The following is an 18801-nucleotide window of genomic DNA, read 5'->3' as shown; positions in this document are numbered from 1 at the left end:
GTAGTAGTAACAGCACAGAGCAAGATCCATGGTCACCTGAAAAGCAGCAGCTAAATCCTTCAATCTCCTAAATCATCTGCAGTAGTAATAACATCCTTTCGTTTGGCATTTTCTTTTGTTTAACTTGCATGTGCTGTAAATTTCTGCCTGCAGAAAATGATCTAAAGCTCTAACTCAAACTAATTTAATAAAGAGCTGGATTAGACCCAGGCTCAGCAATTCTGCTTCCAAGCAAATCAAGACGTTCCCAGTTCTAGCATGCTAACTTGTGACAACGCAGATAAAATTTGCTCATGTGCAAACTGAAGATAAAGCAAGAGAGGCCTCAAAAGCAATCCTCTGGGTGTGCTTTGCAGTTCCCGTAAGCAGAGCTCACTTCTTCAAGTGTCAACAAGAAGTAGGTGGTAAACCCAGAAGCCTTTCCTTTTAATATTCTGCTCACAGAAATCCAATTTAAAGCAGTCTAAAGCTTAAGATAAAGCAACAGACACTTAACAGACTACAAAAAGGCAAAACTGATTAATCTGCATGCACTCAAAATCACGACAGCAAAATACAGGTCTCCAACCTGAGGCGGCTGGGGTATGGTGAGGCGGTATTCTCCTTGTTTGTCTCGATTGAACACAACCTTCCAAAGGATCATATCAAGGAGGACATTCTGTGAGACATTGCAGTGAGTGGGAAGAATTAAAGAAACTAATGATCATTTGTTGTTAGTGTGCACATTACAAACACAACCTGAAACAGCGTGTTAGGCAAAGAACTAACTCAGCGCCGGGCCAAACGGAGAGCTTACGTTACTTGTCAGTACTTAAGTGCTCAACATTTTCATTCTTAAAGTGCTCACATGATGTTTAAGAATACAAATGTGTACTTCAAGTCAACAGCAACAACCACCAAAACTGCATATATCAGTACAGGTAACATAAATACACATCCTTAAGACATTTTAATACCCCAGAACACCTGCGAAGCATCGGGCATGAGGTGCTTAAACCAGTTTTCCCTCAAATCACCTTTGATACTAGAGTGTGCTTCATGCTGGAGCTATGCTTGTATCTTTGTAGTCTGTTTTAAACCAGTGGCATTCTCAGACAAGCTTCAGTGGAGTGGGAAACACGAAGGAATCAGTGGCAATTCCATAAGAGCCATTCCACACTTGGGAAAAGAGGGCAGAGGTTGAACAGTATGCTCAGAGCATCTGGTTATCTTCACACAGTTATGTGGGCTGACTCAAGAGCCTTCAACAAATGCAGAAGAAGTGTGAACCTCTTCCATCTTCCACAGCCTTAAGCCTACATCTCTGATTTTGGACAAGTTCCATTTCTACCATCTGACTGACCTCAGCCATTGAGAAAGTGGATCTGATTAGCTAGATTTTACTGTATACCAGAATCTTATAGTGCTTTTACAAAGCACTTGCCAACAAATACTCAGCTTGTATGACGCTCATTTTGTAAGCCAGTCCAGTTTAAGCTCGTCTATACCAGGCACAAAGGGTAAGGAGGAACATCTGCTAGGAACTGCCTTCATTGTGCAATACTTTCTATCATCTGGTAGAAAGAACATGCATGTTTTGTGAACACAGCCTGGCATCCACATGGAAGGACAACCACAGTCACAAACCATTCCTGTTGTTGAAAAAGTACATCTGATCCTAGTGGGAGACACAATGGTGTCTAACTGGCAAGTGTGACAAAAAAAAGATACACCCAGTTCCCCATGTATTTCTCCATTGTGAGATATTTAAAGAGGGATTAGTCTCAGCAGAACAAACTTTAGGTGATATACATAGAGATAACCTTGGTAAATTAAGGAGATACCAGCAGCAGCTCTTCCTGGATACTCAGAAAACAACCTGTGGTACCCAGTAGCTCTGTAGTGAAAAGTTTAGTAGCAGAAAGTCCAGTCAGGCAGAGGAGGACAGAAAGCAAATAAGCTAGAGTGAAAGTGAAGGAATGAAAGAGCCTGCAGCTTCTACACAACACATTGGAGCAAATGGGTTTTAAACTGGGGCAATGGTTTTAAAGTAGTCTTAAATGAGAGTGGGATAGATTTGGGTTGGACATAAGGAGGAAGTCCTTTACAGTGAAAGTGGTAAAATACTGGAACAGATTGCTCAGGGATGTGGTTGAGGCCATGGCCTTTAAGACATTCAAGATCAGTCTTGATACGTCTCTGGGTAGCTTGGTCTAGTTGGAGGTGCTCCTGCTCATGCCAGGGGGTTGGACAAGATGACCTTCAAGGGTCCCTTACAACCTGAGGTAATCTGTCAATCCATGAGTACAGACACCACATGGAAGTGTTTCAGAGAGCCCAGAGTAGTACTGTTGAAGCTGGGCAAATGCAGTTCAAATGGTGGGCCAAAAGTAAGTCATGGAAGGTGAAGTGTGTGTATCATAAACCAAAGTGTAGGGCTTGAGCACCACTAGACAATGCTTTTGTTGGTCAGCTGCTGGACAGTAACACAACTTATCTCTGAGCAAAACATTCAGCCAATGGTGAAACTGGAAGAAACAGGTTTCAAGACAAAGCAGAAGATCCCAAGAATTAATGCCAATAAAACTAAATTCCATAGGTACTTCCAGTGTGTTACTCAAGTATGGGCAACAAGGTAAACAGGAAAGTCTGTTTAAAAGGAACATGACGAATCATCCTGCCAGTGATGGGACTGAAGTGTTCACAGATGCTAACTCAAACCTGCACTGGAAAAAGAGTGGAGTGGGATTTAAAGTGGAGGGTGGAGTCGCCATCCCTGGAGCTGTTCAAGGCAGGACTGGACATGGCACTTGGTGCCACGGTCTAGCCTTGAGCTCTATGGTAAAGGGTTGGACTTGATGATCTATGAGGTCTCTTCCAACCTTGGTGATACTGTGACACTGTGAAAGCAAGAGCTCTACAGTACTTGGATTGCTGAGATTCTGCTTAGTAGAGATTCAGAAATTGACAGATTGATGTCACAGCTAACAAGGCCCAGAAGTGGAACCTTATGAACATTTAAACCAGAGGGGAAACATTTGTTTGATAGGGGCAAGTGCTAATAGATGGATTGACACGGAAATATCACCAGTGTGTATAACAGTTAAAGATCACCTGCAGAGCAAAGTAATTTTTCCAGTAGAAGGTAAATCTATTTCTCTCAATAACATTTCTCACTGGACTGAAAACTGTAACCATCACCTACTTACACTGCCATGTATCAAGACAAGGAATAAGGTCAGTGCTTCAAAAGACCTGATTTTCCCAAAGATGGTAATAAAAACATGAAAACTGACTAAAAAAACCCCAGAAAAAATATTTCCATCTGGAAAGCTGGTTTGAAATTTACTGGAAGACAAAAGAAAGCCACAGTTCTGCAGCTTCAGAGTAACTGTGATGTTTCAACAGCAAAGGCAGCAATATAAATAAAAGGCAACTTTTAACAAATAAAAAGGAGGCCAAAGAAGAAAGCTATTAAGAGTTTAGTAGAGTTTAGTAGTAGAAAAGTGAAAGAAAGGAAAATGTCACAAGGAGGGTTAGACCAAATGCAAGACAATGTGAGAAAAGGCACAGAAGCTTTAGAGAGGATAAACTTATTAGTAAGACAAAGGCCAGGAAATTAGTATGTACTACTATGTTTTGGAAGAGGCAAGTTTATCTGTCACCTGCAACATGAAAACACTAAAAAATACACTCCATAAGCAGCATAAGTGGTAAATTCTATTTGGAACAACACTTGGAACACAAAACCTTGAATGGTTCTGATTAAGGTGTCTAAAAATAAACAAACTGTGGGTGGTTTTATCCTTAGTAAGTCACAAATGAAAGGGAAAAACAGCTAACAGGAAAGAATATTAATGCTGTAGTCATCTTCAAATGGCAAAATAGTAAGATCTAAGCAAACATTATGTTGGTCACCCTGCTAGCAAACCCTCACACAGCAATGGAAATACTGACTAGAATCTGCAGGAAATGTTACACACTAAAAGCAGCTAATTGTAGTATGCAGGGTTGAAAGGCTTCTTCATTTCACAGGGTAAAAGTGATTAATGGCTGCAACTGAAACTGATGTATTCAGGCTGGAAATAAGGCACCAATTTAACAGGGGGAAGACCTAATAATAGAAATAAATATTTGACCTTGGATCCAGACTCCTTATGGAAGTGTCTGTCAAAACAGGGGTCCCTACATGAAAGGTAGGGCATGTTTCTGTCCACATTAATTTTGGAACTACAGCAGAAGCCACCAGTCTACAGTGATTGACTTTGGACAAGCTCAGGGCTGGAAAAAGCAGATCTGCACTAACGTCTCTACTTCTCAACCTAGGAACAAATTCTTTACCATGAGGGTGGTGGAACACTGGAACAGGTTGCCCAGGGAGGTATAGTTGAGGCCACATCCCTGGGGACGCTCAAGGTCAGGTTCCACAGGGCTCTGGGCAACCTGATCTCGTTAAGGATGCCTCGTTGACTGCAGAGGAAGTTGGACTAAGTGACCTTTGAGACGTTACTTGCAACCCAGACCATTCTGATTCTATGACTTGGAGCAGATAAGATGATCCAAGAATAAGATGTATTATTCTGAACAATAAGCTATGATGATGCGTGTAACTAAATGAAGGTGGACTCCCATAAGGATTTGATACAGTTCTTCACTGTGTTATGTTGTTCTGAACCAAAGTGACATAGCAAATACCTCAGGAGAGCATTGTTCTATGAAACAGCTGAAATCAGTCTTTCAAGTTTCCCCTTTCACAGAATCACAGAATGTCAGTGGAAGGGATCTCCAAAGCTCATCCAGTCCAACCTTCCTGCAGAGCAGGTTCCCCTATACCAGATCACACAGGAACACATCCAGGCAGGTTTTTTAATATCTCCAGAGAGGGAGGCTTCACAACCCCCCTGGGCAGCCTGTTCCAATCTTCTGTCACCCTCACAGCAGAAAAAGTCCTCCTCATGTTTCCATGGAGCTTCCTATGTCTTAACTTCCACCCATTGCGCTTTGTCCTGTCATTGGGCATCGCCAAGCAGAACCTGGCTTCATCCTGCTGGCACTCACCCTTTATGTATTTATAAGCATCGATGAGGTCCCTCCTCTTATCAATAAAAAGGGTTTAAAAGCATCCTTTGAAAACAGAAAACTTTGACACCTTGGATGTCAAGGACATTTTTAGGGATACAAATTCAACACAAAAGCAGTGGCCACTTACACTGGCATGCTGTGAAAAGACTTTCTGCACAAAAGACAACCATGCCCTCTGAAAAAGACACACTGAAGAGACAAGCATTTTATTGCATTTGAGTTTCTTACCTCAGTCAGCACAGATACAATTGCATTGAGAATAACGACGACGAGAATCCTTAGGCGCCACTCGTACGGCACACACACGAGCTGGGAGAGAAGGTTGGCAGATGTTTAAAACACACAGGTGAAGCAAACACCTCAAAAACAGGCTCAGCCAGACATTCTCCCTACAAATGTGAAGTTAAATCTCTTAAGGGGTCACAAGGCAGCCAAGGGGTTATCCTAAGGAGCACAGACACCTGCACATCTGCCAGATCTTACCTCGAGAAATGTGTCAATAGATTCAACGGGATGCAACATGATGAAAAATATGAAGACGTAAAGAATTATCACAGATAAAACAAACAGAACTGTAGAAGAAGAAGAAGAAAAAAAATAATCAGAGTTTTAGTTTTTTCCATGTCTCATGAGTTCCTCACTCCCTGGAAACCACCTCTTTGCTCCCTCTAAGCCACTTCCAGGTGGATTATCATAACACAAGTTGTGCTGATAGCCAGAAAGAGATAGAAGGTCAGACTCAATTTTTGACACGCACACACACTTCTACAAACAAAGCAACCTTTAACACAAATTTCTGCATCTAATACTTCCTTCCTTCCATCTCTCTGATTACCAGAACATAACTGTACTATGACTCTCCTAGCAACACCACTACAGCTGAAGTGGCACAACACAACTGCAAGCAAGACGCGGGTAAACAAGACGCAGTCACTTAGTTTTACTCAGAACAATGTAAGGTAAGAAAGGACTCACCGTTTTTGTAGCATGGCTGCCTAAAGGGTTTTCCTTTAGAAAAAACAATTGCCACTATGAGGTACTGAAAGCTGGATATAAAAAACAAAGTTGTGTTTTCATAATTTTTAATGTAATGTTCATCATGAAGAGTCTGGTTCTCGTGGTGCGCAGAGCTGGTGTTTGTGGAGTCCATTACACCACAGGCACTACAAGATGAAGAAAACAACCAAACACACACAACCTTTAATGATTGTAATTACAGGCAGAGAGAAGTGGTTCAAAATTCTGGAAGAGAGGTAGCAATTTTTGTGAATACAAAGTTTCAGGTTCTTTTATGTTTCCAGCTTGTAAATTCACTACATAGAATCACAGAACTGACCATGTTGGAAGAGACTTCCAAGATCATCCAATCCAACCTAGCTAGCACCCAGCCCTGTCCAATCAACTAGACCATGGCACCAAGTGCCTCATCCAGGCTTTGCTTTAACACCTCCAGGGACAGCAACTCCACTACCTCCCTGGCAGCCCATTCCAGTGCCAATCACTCTCTGGCAAGAACTTTCTCCTAACATCCAGCCTATCCCTGCCCCAGAACAACTTAAGACTGTGTCCCCTTGTTCTGTTGCTGGCTGACTGGGAGAAGAGACCAACCCCACCTGGCTACAGCCTCCCTTCAGGTAGTTGTAGACAGCAGTGAGATCACCCCTGAACCTCCTCTTCTCCAGGCTATGAAGTTCTCCAGACATGAACTGTCTAAGAACTATCACTGTAGATACACTTTGAAGACTGGTAAGAAAATAATACAATCTAAAAAAAGAATAGTATTAAAATCAAATTCCTGTTTCTGAAAAGTGCATCAGTGAAATGCTAGCAAAACCCAAAAACTTTATAATATAGGAGAGTTACAATAGGTCTGAACCATTGATTTCAAATTTCAATCTCAGGTGTACACCAAAGCCGAGAAATCTTCAGGCCCTGCAGACTGTGACTGACCACTAGCTAACCCCTACGTGTTAGCATGTGTTGCACAAAAGGATCTGCTAGCAGATTAACAAGCTGCAACAGAGGCTTTCTTTACCCAAGTCCCCCAAGGGGAGCAATAAAAGAAGCGAGCACTTTATTGCTGTTTTGGAGCCCCCCAATACAAGAAGGACATGGAACTGTTAGAGCAGATCCAGAGGAGAGCCACAAAGATGTTCGGAGGGCTGGAGCAGCTCTGCTATGGGACAGGCTACAAGAGTTGGGTCTCTACAGCCTGGAGAAGAGAAAGCTTCAAGGAGATCTTATAGAGGCCTTCCAGTATCTGAAGGGGCCTACAGGAAGGCTGGGGAGGGACTACTGACAAGGTCTTGTAATGACAGGATGAGGGGTAATGGGATTAAACTGGCAGAGGGGAGATTCAAACTAGATGCTAGGAAAGGGTTCTTTGCAGTGAGGGTGGTGAGACACTGGCACAGGTTGCCCAGGGAGGTTGTGGCTGCTTCCTCCCTGGAGGTGTTCAAGGCCAGGTTGGATGAGGCATTGAGCAACCTGTTCTAGTGGGAGGTGTCTCTGCCTATGGCAGGGGGTTGAAACTGGATGATCCTTGAGGTCACTTCCAACCTAAACCAGTCTATGATTATTGCCCATTGCAGTTCTGCAATCACTACTGTATCCTCCTGGAACCACTGAAGCACTTACTCAGATTCTGTTGTCCAAGGCTCATACCAGGGCTGCTGTTTGACCCAAAAAAACCCAAAGGTTTGGAAAGCAAGGCAGATGATGATCTGAGACAAAACGGAACACAGAAGTGGACCTGAGATAAGACCCGACGGAGGCCTTCGCGCAACAAGCTCCTTCCAAGCAGGGTTCAGACTCACTGCAAAGAGAAAAACACCAAATTATGCATTACATCACTGTGGTTTTCTAGAGTACCTTGTTCACATTCTGGGGAATTAGAATGGCTTGCTCATGACATCACTTGAAAAATCAATCCAGAATTAGGACGAAGCCACCCTGAGAAGATGTGAACAGAGTAACGCCACAGTGCCTTCTACAGGCTGGTTACCCTCAGCAGTGCAAGCTGGCAGGGGACAATAATAGAAGCCATGAGACTTAAGGAATTAGTGGTGTCTGGCCAAATTCCCTTTGTCTGGCACAAGAATTTACAGCTCATCTCCCCAGAGAAGTAATTTCTATGACACTTAAAAATGGATTTCTCCACTTAAGCCAGTAAATCTGAGAGCCAGGTTCGTGTGCGGAATGGTAAGTTTTGGAGTACAGCATCCCATGGACAGAAGTTCAACTAAAAATGCAAGAAACCAGAACATTTGAAAAATATGACATTGAAACAATGTCTGCTTTGATTCCAAAATCAGTTTTCTCATGTCAGTAGGGTATTTATGACTTCCTGTACCACGAAGAACTACTTTTCACAGCCACAATTGGCTTTTCATGTGATGACTTCTCACAAACTTCAAGTGAATCTAAGTCAGTAGACAGCAATTTGGATTTTTAAGTACATGTAAGAGTAACTGTTGTAACGTTTTAAAGGTCACAGTGCTTACTCCAAACAGGATGTAATTAGATATTAAAGAAAATCAGACCAAGCAAAAACTGTTCCATAAAAGCCAACAGGAGTACTTCAGAGGTATACTTACTGGTGAAGACGACCACCAAAATGATTGCCAAATCGATAAAGAGAAACTGGAAATCTCCCAGATTGCTCAGGATCTAGAGAGAAATCACAGCTGAAACACTGACAATTTCTTCACACCAAGAAACATCTTACAGTGACACCCCTGTGGCATCAACTCTTTAAACTACACTCTGAACAAGACAGCCTCTTGTCAAACTGGTTTGCTTGACTGCTCTACAATTCACAGATCAGTTCCTGAAGTATGAAACAATTTCAGTTTCAAGACAAGCAAGCTATGTGTCACTGAAATCTGTAATCAAGCTTTTATTACTGAATCTTACAGGCCAATGAAAGAATAGCTCAGGCCTACAGTTCTCAAAACACCACAGCCTTACTATGCAGTCACACAGCTGTCAGAATTTCCACCTCAAAGATCTTTTAACATCTTGCAAGTTTAACTTACCCAGAAAACACACAAAAATACATCACTTCTATCACAAGCCATATTGTGAATCAAATCATATTAACAGGAAATACTCCACTTGGCTTTTTTACCCCTCCTAACTTCATACTTGCAAGCTGCTCTCATCCAATCCTTACTTAAAAGGAATGTAATGGCCTTTAAATAAAGTCAGCCTATTTTAAAATGCTGACAGGTTTTTAACTGAAAATTATATTGTTATCCACTTCCTATGTTTATTTGGACTTCCCACTGTAAAGACTTCCTCTTTACAGGCACAAAAAATACATGGACATGGCCTTTTGGGACATGGTTTAATGGTCATGGTGGTCTTGGCTTGATCATAGAATAGAATCATAGAATCAACCAGGTTGGAATCACAGAATCAACAAGGTTGGAAGAGACATCCAAGATCATCCAGTCCAACCTAGCACCCAGCCCTGTCCAGTCAACAAGACCATGGCACTAAGTGCCTCAGCCAGGCTTCTTTGAACACCTCCAGGGACAGTGACTCCACCACCTCCCTGGGCAGCTCATTTTAATGCCAATCACTCTCTCTGGCAACAACTTCCTCCTAACATCCAGCCTAGACCTCCCCCGGCACAACTTGAGGCTGTGTCCCCTCATTCTGTTGCTGGTTGCCTGGGAGAAGAGACCAATCCCCACCTGGCTACAACCTCCCTTCAGGTAGTTGTAGACAGCAATGAGATCATCCTGAGCCTCCTCTAAACAGCCCCTGCATCCTTAGCTCTCCTCACAGGGCTGTGTTCCAGGCCTCTCACCAGCTTTGTTGCCCTTCTCTGTGCTCAGTCATCTTAGAGGTCTTTTCCAACCCAAACAATTCAATGATTCTACATTATTCATATAGTTACTATTAAAAAACCCAGAGGCAAAACACATTGTCAATACTTCTAGTTCAAAACCAGTTTTTAGAATGCAGGTGTCAGAGAGACTTGCAACAATTTCTATGAAGTATCTATGAAATTTCAACTCTCTGGATTATGTTGGCACTGAGAATACTTACGGAATATAGCAGAGTAACACTGATGTACTGGATAATGCTGTACAGTGCCATGAACTTAAACACACAGAAGGAAGTTATTAAAGCAGCACGGCCTTCCCTGTCAAAACAAATGCAATGGTGTAACTAGAAAGCTTCCTGTGCAAGCAGTTAAATTCTGCTGAGCAAAGTGTTAGGCGCAAACACATGACCAAACACTGTGAGGGACATGAAGGTGAAGAGATACAGAGAATAAAGGGGTCAGAATGGTACACCTTCAAGCACAGTAGAGTTGCAAGCATGCTTTATGAACTGAGCCACCTCCTTCCTTCAGTGTTCTTTGGACTTCTTCAAGCACAGTACAGTTGCAAGCACGCTTTATGAACTGAGCCACCACTTTCCTTCAGTGTTCTTTGGACTTCTTCAAGCACAGTACAGTTGCAAGCATGCTTTATGAACTGAGCCACCTCCTTCCTTCAGTGTTCTTTGGACTTCTTCAAGCACAGTAGAGTTGCAAGCATGCTTTATGAACTGAGCCACCACTTTCCTTCAGTGTTCTTTGGACTTCTTCAAGCACAGTACAGTTGCAAGCATGCTTTATGAACTGAGCCACCTCCTTCCTTCAGTGTTCTTTGGACTTCTTCAAGCACAGTACAGTTGCAAGCATGCTTTATGAACTGAGCCACCTCCTTCCTTCAGGGTTCTTTGGACTTCTTCAAGCACAGTACAGTTGCAAGCACGCTTTATGAACTGAGCCACCTCCTTCCTTCAGGGTTCTTTGGACTTCTTCAAGCACAGTACAGTTGCAAGCACGCTTTATGAACTGAGCCACCTCCTTCCTTCAGTGTTCTTTGGACTTCTTCAAGCACAGTAGAGTTGCAAGCATGCTTTATGAACTGAGTCACCACCTTACTTCAGTGTTCCTTGGACTTTATGTGGTTAGAGGTTTTCAAATGAAAGGCTGCTTGCAATAGCTTCTGTGAAGCACTACTTTGCTACGCAGATTGAATGAACATGCAGTCAGCCACAAAGCTGCTGACTTCAGAATTATTTCTGACTACCCATTACTTCATTAGTTCCACACAAAACTCAACAAGACGCATCTCTGGATGATGTTTATCCAAAATTATTCCCTAACTTCCAATTCTACAATCAAAATCTGGCCAAATTCTTGTTATAAAATGTGTTTTCTAATTAATATAATGCTGAGCAGTTACCTGAAGAATGTGGTTGCTTGCCATTATACACAGCCTTTAAGGAAACTAACAGAGCCACCAAGATAACAAATTAAATGCTAACATGTGGAAGCTCACTCATGCTCAAAAACCCAACCTTGTGTTCTAATCTGAAGCAGGCTAGAATGTTTTGGTGAAAAGGACTAGGTAATAGGCTGTAAAATCAAAACAAGAGTGACATCTACTTCCCTCACAGGCTTGCTGAGATGTATAAAAATATAAGTCAAAACACAGATAACTCACTCGGCACCACTCTCACTTGGGCTGCTGGCTGAGATGCATCTCTCTAACCTCACCCTCCATTTTGGCACTAATCCACTTTGCTTCCTAACCCCCCTGGCCAAACCTCTGTTCTTCCTTGGGACTGGGGTAAGGTTGAGAGGGGTAGGGGGAAGGTGAAGAAGCAGTTGAGAGCCCTTCCTGGGGACTCAGGTTTCTAGGAGGGCTGTTGTGTTTCTGTATTACCTTTTACCTTGTCTATTTCTGTCTATAACTGTATATACTGTAAACATCTGCTTGTATATTGTGCCAGCTGTAAATAATAAGCTTCATTCATATTTCCAGAGCCAGCTGAGTCTAGTCTGGGTGATTTCTAAAGTGTTGGGTGGCAGGGAACACCCAAACCATCACACCTTGAAAAGACTAAAACACTACACAATGCCACGGCAAAATCTTTGCTCAGAGTACCTTCAGTAAAGAAACAGGACTACTGAAAATGTATGGCTTGTTCTTTAATCCCAAGTGGCCTCCTGCAGCATCAAATATATTTTAATCTAAGATATGCCAAGTTACATAGATGCATTGAAGTTCACAGCACCTGGCATTACCTGATCAGCTTTGGCACACAGGAAATACTAGGTGTCCTGGAAGTGAATGGTGATGCCACAGAAGCCTCGAGTTCAGACAAAGATATACCACCATGTGCCCTCTTTAGTGCCTGAAAGTTAATGTTGAAATAGAGAATGATTAAAAGTCTCCTTCAGCTGTAAAATTTAACTGAACAACTCTGTATGGAAAATAAAAGTATACTTACGCCACAGTCATTTGCTCCATCTCCACACATGCCTACATAGTAACTAGAAAAAACAAAACAGATGTCAGTATTCTGGACCATTCCCAGCATTGATTTAGCTTATTTCATTAAAATCTTCTTTGTTATTTGACTTTGATTCAGAGTTTGCACCATGGTGAGGGATTGGTAATACCAAAAGCAAATACTGTTGTCATTACACACATAAGGAGTTGACAGGAAAGTAACATAACTTAGTCAGATCAAACCAATAATAGTTATCATTTCAAGGTAGTATAAAGCATCTCTGCTCTAGGCAGAGAGACCTTTGTAGTATTTTGTATAGCTGTGAGGCCTGACACCGGTGACAGCAGTACACTGACCATTATCTGAACAATAGTCACCTGCTCAGACTGCTTTAACACACAGAAGACATTTCATAGAATCACAGAATCAAATAGGTTGGAAGAGACCTCCAAAATCATCCAATCCAACCTATCACCTAGACCTATCCAGTCAAGTAGACCGTGGCACTGTCTCATCCAGTCTTTTCATGAACACCTCCAGGGACAGCGATTCCTCCACCTCCCTGGGTAGCCCATTCCAATGCCAATCACTCTCTCTGCCAACAACTTCCTCCTAACATCCAGAATATATCTTCCCTGGCACAACTTGAGACTGTCCCCTTGTTCTGTTGCTGATTGCCTGGGAGAAGAGACTAACCCCCACCTGGCTACAACCTCCCTTTAGGTAGTTGTAGACAGCAATGAGATCACCCCTGAGCCTAACACGCTCAACACACCACGCTAAACACCCCCAGCCCCCTCAGCTTCTCCTCACAGGGCTGTGCTCCAGGCCCCTCACCAGCTTTGTCGCCCTTCTCTGGACACATTCCAGTATCTCAACATCTCTCTGGAATTGAGGAGCCCAGAACTGGACACAGCACTCAAGGTGTGGCCTGACCAGTGTTGAGTACAGAGGAAGAAGTTGCTTGCTAAGCCAAACAACCTGTTCTATAAAATGTGTTTGTCAGTTTAGTTATTCATCTTTTGTAACTTCTTCAGGAGTCTGGAACTTTCACAAGCAGCCAGCAGATGGTACTACTCTCATTCTTGCTCAGCCAATGGGCTGATTTACCACCTCCAGGAAATTAGATTAGCCCAGACTTTTTCCTGTGGCAAGACAGCCAGCAGCAGATGTCACTTTTTAATCCTGTCACACCAAACTCTGTCAGCCCTTCTGCTTTCTAAGGTTAAGCAAATACTTACTCTACGTTTTGTAAAGCTTCCACCAGCTGAGTTTTCTGATCGGGTGCCATGCGAGCAAACACGGTGCCATGCAACACAAGCTGGAAGATAGAAGATTTCTTAGTGCTCACAGGGCAAAGTCCTGTTCACTATCAAAAGTGTCCATATGCAAGTAAAATCCTTACCTTGGGTACTAGGTCCTGAAAATGCTCCAGAATCACTGCAAATGACTTCCCATTCATTGCAAAATGGTACTTGGTCATCTGGAGATCCTCAAGGCTTTCATGGACCAATTTAACTGGAATATCCTATCAAAAGTAGTTTGATACTCTAGCTGTAGTGTATTTACACATAGAACTTGTAATTACTAACTGATACTCAGAGGAGTATTGCTACACAGTCAATACTTAGGGGAGGTTTCTAAGAATGGTGCTTGGAAGAAACTTCATACAATGAGAACACTTCAGTGATAGGAAAACGTGGGTTAATGTTTCAAATACAAGCAGCTGGAACAGTCTTAACAGAATGAAATGCAGGAAAAAAAATGACTCCTGCATGGCTGAAACATTAAATGTCATATCACAGTTGAAAAACTAGCTCCCCCACCTGTTTTACTACTCTTTGGTATTCTAAGCCCTGAAAGTTAACTAGCACATCAATTTTCACTTGATGCTTCGCAGCAGATTTGCTATTGACAAGAGGAAGATTGAAAAGAAACTCACTCAACAGTAAAACTCAACTGCTTACACTCTAAGGGCAAAAAAAAATCCTCATCTCACCTCTGAGTTTATGGCTGGTGATGAACTAGTGCATTTTGCGAGGGTATCTGCATAATGCCAGTTGATCCTGGCAGCCTGCCCATCCTTTGGAGGTAGTGCTTCAGCAATTATGACCTTATCCTGAGGTAGAATCATTCCACAGTCTCTGGCCACAGAGATAGCAGTTAACATGTTATCCCCTGTTGAAAGGTTTCAGTTAGAAAGGCTTAATAGCATCTACTGATAGTCCACACAAAAGCTAACAAAGGCAGTTTTCAACATAAGGCAGCAGTGACAACATGAAGGTAAAACAAGCCTAAAAACAAAACTCAAAGCCTAGCTTAAGACCTTCCCCTGCACTAACATCATTACCAAACTTTGTATGCTTCCTTCAGCCAGGAAGATCAACCACTAATCCAATTTTGGTGTATACTGAGAATCAGGCAGAAAAGATGCAGTCATTTAAAATACCACTTTTTAAACAGGGTCAAAGAACACACCATCACTGAGTTGTGTTGCTAGCCTATCAATACCTCTGATGTAAAAAGCAAACACAGAGTGCATGGAAAACACTGAGCACAGATACTCAGCCCAAGCATGAGGACACAAGTCATTCTTACAGAAAATAATACATCCAATACAAACTGTCTTAGAATAAAACTCAAAACGGTGAAGAGCCTCTGGAGGTCATCAAGGTCAACCTCCTGCTCAAAGCAGAGTCAGTCATAAGATTTAGACAGGGTTTTCACTCAGAATCATAGAATGTTACAGGTTGGAAAGGACCTGGAAAGATCATCCAGTCCAATCCTGCTGCCAGAGGAGGGTCACCTAGAGCAGGTCACACAGGAATGCATCCAGGTGGGTTTTGAATGTCTTCAGAGGAGGAGACTCCACAACCTCTCTGGGCAGCCTATTTCAGGGCTCTGTCATCCTCACAGTCAAAAAGTTTTTTCCTTATGTTTACATGTAACCTCCTCTGTTCCACCTTCCACCCACTGCCCCATTGCCCCTTGTCCTATCATTTGGCATCACTGAGCAGAGATCCTGGCTCTGTCCTCCTGACTCTCACCACTCACAGCTTACAAGGTCACCTCTCAGGCTCCTCTGCTCCAAGCTCAAAAGCCTCACCTCCCTCAGCCTTTCCTCAACAGGGAGATGTTCCACTGCCTTCAGCACCTTCATAGCCCTGTGCTGGACTCTTTCAAGCTGTTTCCTGTTCTTTTTACCTAGTCTGACCTGGAAGACCTGTTAAGGTTTTTCATCCTTCAGTTTAGCATAAAGTAATTTTTGCATGGAGCCAGGAAGAGGAAACCACAAAACAGAATTAATCCCTCTGCTGGTTTCTCATTTGATTTTCCAAAGCAGCCTTCACCCTCCAAAAGAAAGATTGGTGCCTGAATATTCTCATAATGCTTTCTAAATGCCTTATTGTAAACACAGTGTAATCCTAGCCTACTGACACTAAAATTTACTTCACAGACAGTAATTACACCAAGACCAAAAGTGATGGGTTTTTGTCTGAGTATGCATGCTGACCTGTAACCATGACAGTGCGAATGTTGGCTTTATGCAAATCTTCAAGTACAGCAGGGGTTTCTTGCTTTAGCTTGTTTTGCATTATAATTAACCCCATAAAATCCATGTTACTTTCAATAGCATCTCTGTAGAAAAGGAGGCAAAAGGAGAGAACACCAGAATTACAATTACTAGATCTGGCTTAAAGAACTTGATTTTCTGTGTATCAAAGTAAATGGAAATGTTAATTTTTAACCATGAAAAGTGAAGAATTTACTTGTTATAAAGTGACCTCAAGGATTTCACCACAAAAATCAATTCTACTTCATTTCACAGAGTCACAGGATGGCTTGGGTTGGAAGGAACCCTCATGGGTCATCTAGTTCCAAAACCCCTGCAGGGGCTGGGACACCTTCCCTAGACCAGGTTGCTCTTACTCTCAGTCCAGCACTGATAAATGAACAATTATAAACCAGTATATTCAGATTTAGATTTTATATTTGGACTAAATGGCCCTTAGAGGTCCCTTCCATCCCACATCATTCTATGATGATTTTTTTCTGACTTGCCTCCTCTGTTTGTAGCTGAAAACCAGTTAAAAAAAAAAAAGTGGTTTCTTCTCATGAACGATTTTTAGTTTCTTCCATAAGTCCAAATTGCAGTCTTAAAAAGGTTATTACTGGAAAAAGTGCTCCAAAGCTGTGTCTGCAGCCAAATTTTATGATCTGTTTAGAAATGTCCACTTATGAACTTCAAAATGAGCTGAACTTTAACATACAATCACGTTACCAAGCCTAGTAACATCAATAGGCATTGGTTAAGTAAGTAAAGCAACTAATTAACTTTGAGAGTAACATGAAAGTCAGTGTATTTGCAGAGCTTCTGTATTATATTGCTACTAAATTTTCACATGTGGAACTGCAAAACCAATTTCACTGCTTTGTGTTGTTTTTCAAATGGTTCACCTTGTACACATTGCTGATAGAAAGCAACAAAGCCAAAGCTGGCATCTGCATAGCAATGCTACACTTTCAAACACCATGGAAAAGGAAAGCACCATCCACAAAACTGAGAGTACCTGCAAAACAGTTAATGGGGAATAATACTTTTTAGAAGAAAGAAAGAAACCTTTCTACCTTCCAAACCTTCCTGATAAGCTCTGAAATTAGAAAATGGACAATCTGCCTGCAGTTCATGAAGAAATTACTTCAGATATGCACAGGAGGTCCTTTGTCATAGAACCATAGAGTCAAGCAGGTTGGAAGAGAACTCCAAGATCATCCAGGCCAACCTAGCACCCAGCCCTAGACAATCAACCTGACCAAGGCACTAAGTGCCTCAGCCAGGCTTTTCTCGAACACCTCCAGGGACAGCAACTCCACCACCTCCCTGGGCAGCCCATTCCAATGCCAATCACTCTCTCTGGCAACAACTTCCTCCTAACATCCAGCCTAGATCTTCCCCAGCACAACTTGAGACTGTGTTCCCTTGTTCTATTGGTGGTTGCCTTGGAGAAGAGGCCACCCCCCCCACCTGACTACAGCCTCCCCTTCAGGTAGTTATAGACAGCAATGAGATCACCCCTGAGCCTCCTCTTCTCTAGGCTAAACACCCCCAGCTCCCTCAGCTCTCCACACAGGGCTGTGCTCCAGGCTTTTCACCAGCTTTGTTGCACTTCTCTGGACATGTTCCAGTATCTCAACATCTCTCTTCAACTGGGGAGCCCAGAACTGGACACAGTACTCAGGCTGGACCAGTGCTGAGTATAGGGGCAGAATAACCTCCCTTATCCTGCTGGCCACACTGTTCCTGATCCAGGCCAGGATGCCATTGGCTCTCCTGGCTACTTGAGCACATTGCTGGCTCATGTTCAGCTACTATCTACCAGTACCCCCAGGTCCCTTTCTGCCTGGCTGCTCTCCAACAACTCTGTCCCCAGCCTGTAGCTCTGCTTGGGGTTGCTGTGGCCAAAGCATAGGACCCTGCACTTAGCCTTGTTAAATCTCATCCCACTGGCCTCTGTCCACCCATCCAGTCTGTCAAGATCCCTCTGCAGGGGTCCCCCTACATGACTTAATCTTTAAGAGACATAAGTATGGTCAAGCAACAAATCAGATGAGGTTTTCTGTCACGTTAGCATCATCAGCTACAGTTCCTTTCAGGCGTAAAGATGTTCCTCCTAATTCATGTTATCGCAGAGAAACTTCTGTATCTTAAATGTGTAAGTATTGTCCAGGGTACAGAGAAAGAATACACAGAACTACAGGCATCAGGATAGAAGAAAGCTAAAGAGTAGTAACTAATTTAAACAAAAATAAACACCACATAATTAATCCAAATCATGCTGCCTCTAGAGCCTGTTACTTTATTAAAGCAAAGTGAAGTCACTCTTACCTATTAATAGTCTGGACTTTGTGCCATGTAAGCTTGGACTCCAATTTTCTGTGAGCAAGAGCAATAACTCGGAAGCCCTGCTTAGTGTATTCCTCCAAGACACATTCGAAGTCGACAGGAACTTGAAAAAGGCCAAGATTAGAGTTACTAAAATGAGCCATATTACAGCTGAGCTATACAAGAAATAAAAACACCTTGTTCCTTTACCTGTTTCCTGCTTACACAAGCTGGCAATCACTTCAGGGGCACCTTTCATGTAAGCATCCATTCTCTTCTCCCCTAGAACTCTGGCTATTACACACATGCGCTGCAAAACTGAAGAGAATGGAAACTGGCGCACAATTCCAATCTCATAACTGCTCTGTGGCATACAGGAAGGAAGGAAGAGAAGGGTTACATCCACACACGCTCCAGGAGAAGAGCTACAGGCTGAACTGAAAAAGGGTACTTACCGAGAGCTCAAACAGTTCCTGAAAGAAAGAGAAAAAACACATGTAAGGTCCTGAGTCAAGGATTTGTTCAGCTACAAACTGTCTCTACTTAAATCA

General features: G+C 42.6%; 1 protein-coding gene across 6 annotated transcripts in view; it reads right to left on the bottom strand.

Annotated features, from left to right (window-relative positions):
* The window catches only part of ATP13A3 (ATPase 13A3), a 90411-nt gene that overhangs the window by 5480 nt on the left and 66130 nt on the right, over positions 1–18801 (bottom strand). For 5 of the 6 annotated variants that reach the window (XM_064152900.1, XM_064152899.1, XM_064152902.1 and 2 more), the window contains 16 exons: positions 18706–18723; positions 18461–18614; positions 18254–18374; positions 15881–16005; positions 14366–14544; positions 13772–13894; positions 13608–13687; positions 12364–12406; positions 12158–12267; positions 10120–10216; positions 8658–8730; positions 7699–7876; positions 6037–6224; positions 5545–5633; positions 5290–5370; positions 569–658 (listed from right to left, as the gene is read on the bottom strand). In XM_064152900.1, coding sequence (XP_064008970.1) covers positions 569–658; positions 5290–5370; positions 5545–5633; positions 6037–6224; positions 7699–7876; positions 8658–8730; positions 10120–10216; positions 12158–12267; positions 12364–12406; positions 13608–13687; positions 13772–13894; positions 14366–14544; positions 15881–16005; positions 18254–18374; positions 18461–18614; positions 18706–18723 — 1749 coding nt within the window. The remainder of the gene's footprint in view (positions 1–568; positions 659–5289; positions 5371–5544; positions 5634–6036; positions 6225–7698; positions 7877–8657; positions 8731–10119; positions 10217–12157; positions 12268–12363; positions 12407–13607; positions 13688–13771; positions 13895–14365; positions 14545–15880; positions 16006–18253; positions 18375–18460; positions 18615–18705; positions 18724–18801) is intronic. The other variant, XM_064152903.1, reaches the window with a different exon arrangement.

Source organism: Pogoniulus pusillus, chromosome 13, assembly GCF_015220805.1.
Source record: "Pogoniulus pusillus isolate bPogPus1 chromosome 13, bPogPus1.pri, whole genome shotgun sequence".
Lineage (NCBI taxonomy): Eukaryota > Metazoa > Chordata > Aves > Piciformes > Lybiidae > Pogoniulus > Pogoniulus pusillus.
The sequence above is the reverse complement of the archived record's forward strand: the minus strand, read 5'-3'. Positions and strand labels throughout refer to the sequence as shown.